Consider the following 10574-nt stretch of genomic DNA (forward strand, 5'->3'; position numbering starts at 1 on the left):
TCAAACCCAAATCCATCGAGCCAAATGCACCTAAGGGTATTGCATAAAAGAATCTTAATAATTGTAATTATTAATAAGCCATATAATAATCATTATATTAGTTCTTAACAAATAATTATTGTTAATTATATTTTTCAGGAAAAAATTCAAAGTCTGTATCATGTTTATAATTATCTCTTTTAAAGGTTAACAAAAAAATAAGATAAATGTCAATTGTACCTTACTAGTCGCACATAAACGGAATGACTGGAAAAGAGGATGATACAAACATAGATTGTTACCATTAACACTCATTTTTTCGAATGTCGTCTGCGTTCCAACATATAAAAAGTGCCCATCTAAATGATGGAGAAGTGAAGTCGACGGAGCAGAAACACATATTACTCCCTCCTACCTCCACGTAGAACCGCCGAGTCTGATCACCTCCTCAGTACCGCTAGGCCTGTTAGGACCCTTGTCCTTGCCAGCATCCTCCTTTTGATTGCTCAAGTCGCCATACAGATCTTTAAGCTTGGCAAGATTACTAGATGCAGATGTCCTCTCCTTGCTGTCTTGTCCGGAGGGACTAGGACGATGCTGGTCGTGTCCGTAAATGCTCCGGCTCCTGCTCTTGCTATGGTGGGAGCTACCTTCTCTATAATAGTGTTCATCATGGTCGCTTCCATGGCTATCATAATACCTCCTATAGCTATCTCCGGACCGCCTATCATAATCATACCTCCTATCTCTACCCCGTTCTCTCCCCCTTTCTCTTACTGACTCTCTGTCTCTGCCCATCTCCCGTTCCCTGTCTCGATCTCGGTCACGATCATGAGAGCGATCTCTTTTCCTGCCTCTGTCCATTTCCCTGTCTCTATCCCTGTCTGCGTATTCTCGATCAGACACATCCCGGCTCTGGCTCCGGCGACGATTTGAAGACCGTCTTGAATCATCATCTCTGTCATAAGATGGAGTACTGGTACGACGAACTGGAGATGAATCCCTAGTTGATGCACGATGAGGAGCACGCTGACCAAAAGAGACAGAGAGGGCAGCTTTGACAGAAGGTGGCCTCCTGGAAGTCTCCTCAGATCCACGGGTGGACTCACCAGTAACTCCACAGTGTTTTGTAGGCAATTTCATATTTTCAAGATTGGCTACAATTGTTCGCATAACAGGAACAGGGATACGGGGGAAAAGTGTGTCGAAGTAATACTGCATGCACAAACAAATTTGAGAAACTTGTTTAAAGGCTCATTTGGTGCAAAACCAACGAAAATTGGACAAAGTCCCAACATTAGAATCCGTATATGACGCAAACCTGTCCAAGAAGCAAATCCCGAATATACACGCCCATTGTGGTCATTCGGCCATCAGAACCAGGAGAGAATTCCTGAAACAGAATTGTCACAAATATAGGCTTTGTCTGATAGTAATGCTCAACTCTGTGAAGATGGATGTAAGGAAAGCATGTTCGACAATATAATTAACACAAGGCTATGTAGTACAACTCCTGACAATTCTACACCACTATCTGACCAAGGAATTTTGTGGGAAAAAATTCTATAAGTAATATCATTGCATCAATTGTTCAAAACCAAGTCTCAACCAAAATGGATTAAATGGTTTTAAAGAAAGAGAACTAGAACATCGAGAACTCCAGGCTTTCAGTGCTGTATCCAGAAATATAACAGGATCTTTTTCAAAAATCATGGTTATTCACATGAAAGCAGTTCACCTGCACAGGACTCATGCTGATGCACCACCAGGAATTGTAAAATCCTTCCATCCTGGGCAATCGGGTATTAGAAACACAGTACAGAAGATTCCGGAATCATATACAAGAGCTCTATCACACACCCACAGAGAAAGATCACAAGCTCATAGCAGGCAGTGCAAGATAACATGATAACTGAAAATGATGCTGAAACTACCATCATGTACAAATAAATGCTGAAGCAAGTCAAGAAAAGACATGCATAGTAGATGGGATACCTCATAGTTATAAAAGGCGCGCCATGTGGCATGGCGCAAGCCTAGCGCCACTTTTATAAGATGGCACTGGGCTTGCTCCTGGCGCAGAATGGCGTGCTTCTCTATGGCGCCATGGTCTATAAAGGCTGGGTTTCGCCCAGTTTAAATGAGGCTAGGCTTGCTCAAGCCCAGTCTTTCAACTTATTCTTTTTATAAAAAAAAAGTAAAACAAAAAGGGAAGAGAAAATCCCTGGCTAGTTGTTTTGCATATTTTTTTACGGTATAATGGTTAACATAATTTCTAGTGTTTATATTTAATTGTTTGGTAATATTGATGTTAAAAGATATTATGTATGAATATATAATTTCTTTATGCAAAGCGCCATGACTCCAGGACACTTTTGCGCCATGATGCACCATGCGCCTTTAACAACTACGGGTTACATCAAGCTAGGGACTTTTATTGACTTCAAAATCAATAAAACAAGCATAGTGCAGTTCCCTGATCTTGGACATGCATGTATTGAAAACCAATAAAAATGAATCAGAAAGAGATGCAGGGATTTTGTGAGCCATTTTAATCTCCTTAGATAAGAAGTTCATGAATGTAATGCTACAACCATATTACTAGTTTCCATACCAAAAACCACACTAAAACTAATCCAGTCATCTCATTTGACTTCGTTCTTACTGCTTGTTTGTCCATTCTGCAGCCTGTTTCATGCAATCTCCAAATTGCATTATATCAAAATCACGACTTTATATAACATGAATCAGTCTAAACAAGGTTTGAACAGAGAGGCTGTGGCCAAAGAAACTTTTTCTTACCTCATCATCTTTTAGGTATGGTTCATACCAACTCCATAATGTCTTTGGATCAGCAATATACCTCAAGTAAAGAAATCCAATCTGCAAAAGCAAATATAGTAGTCATTCTGTACCAAAAGCTAGGAACAGAACTAACAAAACTGACTGTACAGTAACAGAATACGGAACAAATTGCGTTCGCATGCAATTAATTCCTAGATTCTACCAACAACTGAGAAAGCAAGTAGAAATGAGCTAAGACATAAGCATGGTAAATTGTCACACGACACAGTGGCAGCACAGAAAAACAAAGCTAAGAGGTTGAACATCACCTAAAAAGTTCATAGCTAGAAGGATCCACTAATTCCGACTACTTCAAGAAGCCAATTAATAAAAACTGTGGTCGCCTGGCCAAGAAACTCAAATCAACTATATAACAAAATTTCCTTGCTCGAGTATCTTTAATGCCTTCTATGTACTATTAACAACTTTGAAGTTCAACATTCTGCTCACAGCAAATCACAAAGGTGGTCATGCACTAATTAATATTTAATTTAACATCATTCATATATATTTTAATGAGTGAGGTCAAGTTGGTATATGTGATATGTCTAGGTAATTTGCATGAATAATTATGGGTACAAGGGAACAGTACTTTCTGATTCTTGGCAACTAATCCACACCAACCTAATGCTTCTCTTGCAGTTGATTGTCTATGAATATTGTCTACCAACCAGTCCAGCCTTGGCCATCATAAATCGTACAAGGTGGTCTGTCCCGAAGGATCTTGTGGATAACGTACCAGATGTTAAGATTTTAATATTATCATTTATCTTAAACCATCTATCGCATTTCTCTGCTGCTTTACTATTTTTCCACTTAATGTAACATTATAGTCTAGGTTAATCCAGCTTTTACTATCATGGTAGCTGCTTTGGTTCAATAAGTGTCAACTACTCTTCTCCAAGAATAAGTGTGCCCCTAGCACTTTGGCTTCCTTGAGAGCCTTTCAGGAGCTTGCTTGAGTCGCCACTTGCAATATCGAATACAACAGTATTTTAATATGGTAGGAACTATAGTTCACCTAGTTTTTTTTTTTGCTCTCACCTCTCTACAGCGACAGCGTCAAGTTTTAAATGATGGCTTATGCAGTTTCATTACTCCCTTTGCCCCAAATTCATATGAGAGATCCAGTTCCTTCTTGAGACATCACTGTTAAGATATATGTTAGCATTATTTGTGCATATCCTCTTCTATCTCTTATTTGTGCCCCAAATTATTTATGTTAATTGGTAGCTATCTCTAAAATCCCATCCTATATATATTGAGGTTGGGACATTCAATAAAATACACGAAATATTTCTTCTCAATCACAAATAAGAATCTATCTCCTAAGACGGAACCTTTTCCCAAAACATTCTCAATTAAAGTAATGTAATAACGCAATATTACCAACTCTGCCACTTCTTTTGAGGGCAACAACATAAAGTAAACTAGAATTAATCTTTTCAACCCTCAAATAAAACCTCGTGCAGAGTTGGATGTGCGTAGGAAATAGGAAGGGGAGCCAGTATATCATAGTGAAGTGCATTCCTTAAGTTTGTTGCTAGAATCATGTCTCTCCTGGAAGCTTCTAAAAATTGATTTTCTATATGATATGCTCTACAAGAGAAGTTAGAATTAGAATATCAAATCTTCTTAAACTACTAAATAAACAAGTACTCGTACTTCAGCGCTTAAAGCTCTAGAAAGAAAAAGAGTGCAAAACAGAAACACTAGCACAATGCGTATTTTGACAAGATCAACAACGTTATAGTCCTTTGATGACAAGAATTTTCAATAAATAGTACAAGGTCAAGAAAACTCAATACTTTTAGAAATCATTGGAACTGCCACAGGTAATGAGTATATAACATCATGCCAAGACTATACTTACCGCTCTTATGTAAGGAGAATCTGGGTGCTTCAACAGTCCATGCATTTGTTTGACAGTGAGTTTCATGGTGAAGAATTTGTAAAGAAGGCAAAATGCAGTTGATGGCCCCCGACAGTTGCCTGTCATCCATGGCTCTACGTGTGTGACGGTAACATAAATCTCATCAATCACTTCATGATATGTCTTCAATCTCAAAAGGTCACGGAAGTAATCAGAAGAAAGTATATTCATGCACAGGACCTTCTCCAGCAATTGATCAATTGGCCTCCCAGATGACTTTATCTCAGCCATCGTGGATCATCCAGTGTCTGAACCTCCTCGTCTAAAATGTCCAAATGAAATATTTACCATCAAATCCCTATTATACAACCCCTCGATCTGACATATTATATGGCTACAAAAAGTTTATAATAAAAGAAGAAAACCAATTAAGAACGACAAAGGTAAACAAAAACCATCATTGTATCCAGATTCAAACTAAAAGGCATCAAAACTTCTCATTTCTGGTGACATAAACTCAATTTCTGCAGAACATCAAAACACATCTGAAACATAATATAATAAGAGCTAGAAAGGCCGGCTAAAAAAATTCCACCAGTGATTTAACTCTATTTTCATTTGCAAACCAAAAAACCACCATTTAAGTACTGATACTAAACATAACTGTGAAGGAAAAAAAATCTGAAACTTAAAAGACATTGCTCAAGAGCAAATTACAGCATTGTTCCTACATCCAAGAAAGGAAATCTTAATTAAGAATAATTCAAGGAAAAGTTCCAAACATGTCACGAGTATAGTTTTCAGTGAGCAGAGGTCGTTGTCAACGAATAAAAGAAATGCATTTAGAGATGGTTGTGAGCAATATAGATACGGTATTGCTCGATTTTGGGTGTCAACTGCATAGTTGTTTAAGAATCAGTTAAGCATTCTCCTACCATGAATTCTATGTTTCGTATCTTTACATCTCCTTGATTCTGCTGTACATAAAAAGAATAGAAATTATCTCAAAAGTTTAGGTCTGGATGGTGAACCATACAACCGTCGATTATCTATCTCAACCTTCCACTCTTAATTCTCCCTCTTACTTCTCAATCCTCTCCAAATCATCGCGCTTTCTATAATTCACTCTGAAATTTATGGGAGAGCTTATCATCCAGCTTGAATCATAACAACACATAAAAATATTCAAGATTAATCAAAGCCCAGATCTCTAAATCGAAGAGTTTGATAATAATTTTCTCGAGTACTACCATAAATTCAACTACAGAAACAAAGTTAGCCCAAACGAAAAATTAACGAAAATCGCAATAAAGCAATTGGTTCCAAACTACACAAAATGCTCGATTAATCATACAAATACCCACAACGAATTACTCGCAACGAAAACGAAAAATCTTCTGAACATTTGCTTACCTTGAATCGACGAATAGGTGAAAAAAAGAAGACTAAAGGAGACACGATAATATGTAAATGTTTTCAGATAAAATTGAATAATTTTGAAAAGGAAAATTTGTAGAGAGAGAGAGAGAGAGAGAGAGAGGGAGAAAGGAAATTAAAATTAAATAAAAATAAGTAATGAACTGTAATAAAATGGACATTTAGAGGGTGAAATAATAACGAAAGAGAGAGAGAGAGAGTGACATTGTCGTACTAATTTTTGATATGATATTTATACATCAAATTAGATAATTTCTACTAACATAATAAATAAAGTCTGTCTACATTTATAAATGACAGATAATCATACAATTCTCAATTAACCATTCAAAAATCAATCTAATCGAAACTTCAAAAAAAAAAAAAAAAATTGGTATTCGGTAATTTTTTTTTAAAGGATAAATGATATAAAATTTTCCTGTATTTTCAAATTTAGCTAAAAATTCTTCTGTGTTATAAAAATAGGTAAAAAAAACCTCCTGTATTTTGTAAGATATTGCACACTCTCCCCTTCCGTTACGTAAGCGTAACGGCGTTAAAATATGCATTAAATTGTCCGTTATACCTTTTTTATAATAACTATTGATCTTTTCAGTTGTTAAAAATGAACCATTTCAAATCTTAAATAATTTAAAAATTATTTTTATTTAAATATATAATTATATATAAACTATACATACAAATTAAGGGTGAATAGCAATTTACCCTCCTATGATATTGAAATGAGCACATTATCCCCCTATGAAAAAACATATAGCAATTTTACCCCTTGTACTTTTTAAAATGAAGCAATTTACCTCCTTGTATAGAGACGTAAATTGCTTTATTTAAAAATCATAGAGAGGTAAATTGTTGTATTTTAAAAAAAATAGAAAGATAAATTGCTATTTATTTTTTCATAAGAAAGTAATTTGCTCTTTTGTGATATCATAAGGAAGTTGTTTGCATTTTTCCCAATATAGTATAGATCTAAAGATGCAGGCGGCGAGCGCGGCAAAGGCGTCGGTACTCGCTCACAAAGGGGGCATCGTCGCCATCCCCAATCTTCTAGCAACGAGGTAACCAATGGAGAAGAAGACTGCGGAATATATTATCCTTAAATTTTTTTAACAAAAAATTAGCTAAAACTAATTTGAGTTTTCAAAATTTAAAAATAATAACAAATAATTGATTTTTTAGTTTAAATAGTAGTTTTAATTTAAATGTTTTTATAGTACATAATACAACATTAAAAAACTTGATATATTTTTTTGGTACTTTTTATATTTAATTATTATATTTTATAAATAAAGTAATTTATTAAAATATATTTAAATTAAATAATAATTTAATTTAATTAATTATATATAATTAATATAAGTCACTTTTATTTATATTTATATAATTTTTTAATTTGAAAAGTAAACTTTAGTATATTAATTTTTGTATTGTGATTTGTTAATTTAAAGAAATATAAGTAATTAAAAATATATTAAAACTAATAATTAATTAATTAATAATATATGATCTATTAAAAATATATTTAAACTAAAAAAATTGATTTTCTCTTATATATCAAAAAAAGGGGTAAAATAAAAGAAGTATGACATGTACCCTCCATTGCTCTCTAATGAAAAGGGGGTATTTTGCTTCCTTTTTCATGAGGGGCTGATTGCCTATAAAAATAACTCATAGGGTTTTTGTGATTTTCATTAAAATATAGAAGGATGTTATGCAAATTACCTTTTTTCAAATTTTGATACTCAATTTGATTTTGATTTTTAGTGTCGGCTAAGTTGAATACCGAATTTTATATTAAAATCTAAATATCTATATTTATAACAGAAAATAATAATTTTATGATTAAAACATAATTAGTCGATATGGTTATTGATTAACAAATAATTTATAACTAACAAATTCATATAGCATTATAATTTTTTTAAAATTTTTTGTTAATTTGGTACAAAATCAAACCGACTTGACATAAATTCGATTTTTTTGGTACGCCGAAATTTTAATTAATAGAACTCTCGATTCGGTTAACCGAAATGAACACTCTTAGTAACATCAAGAAAGGCTCTCTACACTCACAAATAGCGGTTAGTGATATAAAGAAAGGCTTTCTATTATCATAATCGGCAGTTAGTGACATCGTCGAACTAATTATTAAATGTGATATTTGTACCCCGAATTAGATAATTTATAATAATATAAAAAAGTAAGACCCTCTACACTCACAAACGATGGTTAATAATACCGCCACATCAATTTTTTTAATAAGACGCTATAATAAAAGACGAGATTTGGTACGGATAAGGAAATCATTCCAAAACTCGTTCCATATTGGAATAAGTTTTGTAACACATAAGGAATGGAGCATGAAAGATGACGTCATGATCCTCATTTTTTATGGGTTATAATTTTGGAACGGTCAAACTGTTCCAATACGTATTCCAGCAAAATAATTACAAACACCATTGCAAATACCATTTGAAAATACTAACGACCCCTTCCTATATGTGCGGCAATGGATGTCCGAAAGATGACAGTTAGTAAATGTATTCCAAAATGAGGTACAATTTGAAATGATTTGAGTACACACATAAGCAATTATGTGAAAAATCATTCATAATTATAAGTTTTACTTAAGACGAAATATGTTTCAAATACTGTTCCAAAATTCGATGGCAGTAAGTACCTTATTAATATAAATTTTTTTTTAAAAAAAAAGACCAATTTTTGGTTAAAAATACTACTAATTTTGTTTGTTTTGCAGGAGACGTTCCAGAAGCTGATGGAGGATCGTAAGCCTCAGCCCACGATCGAGGGTCATGATGCCCCTGTCGAATTAGAGGTTTTGGTGGTGATGATGAGTAGTAGATGTGGCTGGCTACAGTCAGGGACAAGAACAAGGGCCTAGTAATCGGTCTTGGTTCTGGGCCCACGTCACCGAGCGGACCTTAACATCACTATCGACATTCTCACCGCCACAACCAAACCTAGCCATTGAGGACCGCATCGGCCGCCTCATGATGGTTACGATGAGGGAGATGTGGGCCTTCTCCTAGACTGTCGGGCCGTCACGGCCGACCGCAGCATCGCCTTCGACAGACACCCGACCTCGAACCAGGATGATATGTACGTCACTAACGAGGAGAGTTTTTTTATTTTTTTTTTGTTTTTGTAATTAGATAGTATCTTTTCTTAATTATTCATGTTTCATAATGTTTATTACATTCTATTATTTCATATTTATTCAATTAATTAAATTCATAAAAATAATTAATTAAAAATTTAATAAATTAATTTAATTATATATTAAAATATATAAATTTATTTATTTATTAAAATTTATTGAATATATGAATTAAATTATTTATTAAAACTTATTAAATAAAAATAAAATAAATTATAAAATTAAAAATTAGGAACAATTTTAGTAATTGTAAAGAAAATGCTACAAATCTAAATAAATGATTGTTGCTAATACCATTACTAAAACAGTTCTAAACACGTGTTCCTAAACTGTATTGACCGTTCCAAATACCATTGTTAAAATCATTTCAAATACGCGTTCCTAAATAGTAGCTGATTGTTCCTAATACCATTGCCAATACAGTTTTTAAGTACATGTTTCAAAATAAGATTGACTGTTCCTAATACCATTACTAAAACAGTTTTACATACGTGTTCCTAAATAAGACTGACCGTTCCCAAAATAGTTACAGAAGACTATTCCAAACAAAAATATAACCGTGCCTAATGCTATTGTAAAAATTGACAAACAAATAATTCTAAAGACCGTTCCTATATTTATCAACAATACAAATAAATACAATTCCAAAATTTAGGCAAGAGTATTACAAAATTTGTTTCAAAAGTCACCCGACATAAATAATATAACCATTCCAAATAAAAAAAATAAAAGAATTTTAGATAAATTTATATTCGGAACAACCTCTAACAATGTGTTACAGTGCCCATCCCAAATTGAAATGGTCAAGCATGAACAATTCTTAAATATTTGTAACGCCATTAATAAGAACGAATGGCCAACTATTCAAAAAACCAGTCCAAATTGATTCGGTCACCTTCAGACTGTTCCTAAGAAAAAATAGAAAAAAGTCGTTCTTAAACTCGCCCCAAATAACGCCTTTATTTATAGTGAGAAAAGAATACCCGTGTTAGATATCTATATACTTCTATACAAATATAAAAAAGAAAAGTCATCTATTCTCACAAATGTTGATTAATGACACCGCAATAAAAATCGAATCGACCTGAACAAAGTTCAATTTTTATCAAATCAAACTGAACAGTTCGATTCGATATTCGGTACGCCATTTCAACGTACTGAAGTTTTGACTATCGAATGGTGTACTGAAGTTTTGACTATCGAATTTTCGATTCCTACAAGAAATAGAATGTATTAAAAAGGAGCGAACACATTAAATGATTG

The 10574-nt window shown here is 33.6% G+C and overlaps 1 protein-coding gene across 2 annotated transcripts; it reads right to left on the reverse strand.

Moving 5' to 3' along the window:
* Positions 1-259: 259 nt before the first annotated feature.
* LOC105178305 (pre-mRNA splicing factor SR-like 1) lies at positions 260-6268 on the reverse strand. 2 transcript variants are annotated; one of them, XM_011101762.3, is made up of 5 exons: positions 6110-6268; positions 4697-5018; positions 2782-2862; positions 1301-1372; positions 260-1194 (listed from the first exon to the last, which is right to left on the reverse strand). In XM_011101762.3, the coding sequence occupies exons 2-5, from the start codon at positions 4985-4987 to the stop codon at positions 391-393; spliced, it is 1248 nt and encodes a 415-aa protein (XP_011100064.2). In that variant the 5' UTR covers positions 4988-5018; positions 6110-6268; the 3' UTR covers positions 260-390. The 2 variants fall into 2 exon arrangements, with proteins under 2 accessions (XP_011100064.2, XP_020554868.2); XM_020699209.2 differs by lacking the exon at positions 6110-6268 and adding an exon at positions 1718-1769 and having other exon boundaries at positions 4697-4766.
* Between the last annotated feature and the right edge of the window lie 4306 nt (positions 6269-10574).

The sequence above is a fragment of the Sesamum indicum genome, linkage group LG9 (assembly GCF_026168435.1).
Source record: "Sesamum indicum cultivar Baizhima isolate 11 linkage group LG9, ASM2616843v1, whole genome shotgun sequence".
Taxonomy (NCBI): domain Eukaryota; kingdom Viridiplantae; phylum Streptophyta; class Magnoliopsida; order Lamiales; family Pedaliaceae; genus Sesamum; species Sesamum indicum.

What these genes read in the sequence shown, in the direction of transcription:
- LOC105178305 (XM_011101762.3), bottom strand. Translation starts at nt 4,987, where the DNA reads ATGGCTGAGATAAAGTCATCTGGGAGGCCAATTGATCAATTGCTGGAG. An exon ending in ATTCTCCTTACATAAGAGCG is followed by an intron (nt 2,863 to 4,696) that starts GTAAGTATAGTC and finishes TTGCTTTTGCAG; the next exon opens with ATTGGATTTCTTTACTTGAG. An exon ending in GGGATTTGCTTCTTGGACAG is followed by an intron (nt 1,195 to 1,300) that starts GTTTGCGTCATA and finishes TTGTGCATGCAG; the next exon opens with TATTACTTCGACACACTTTT.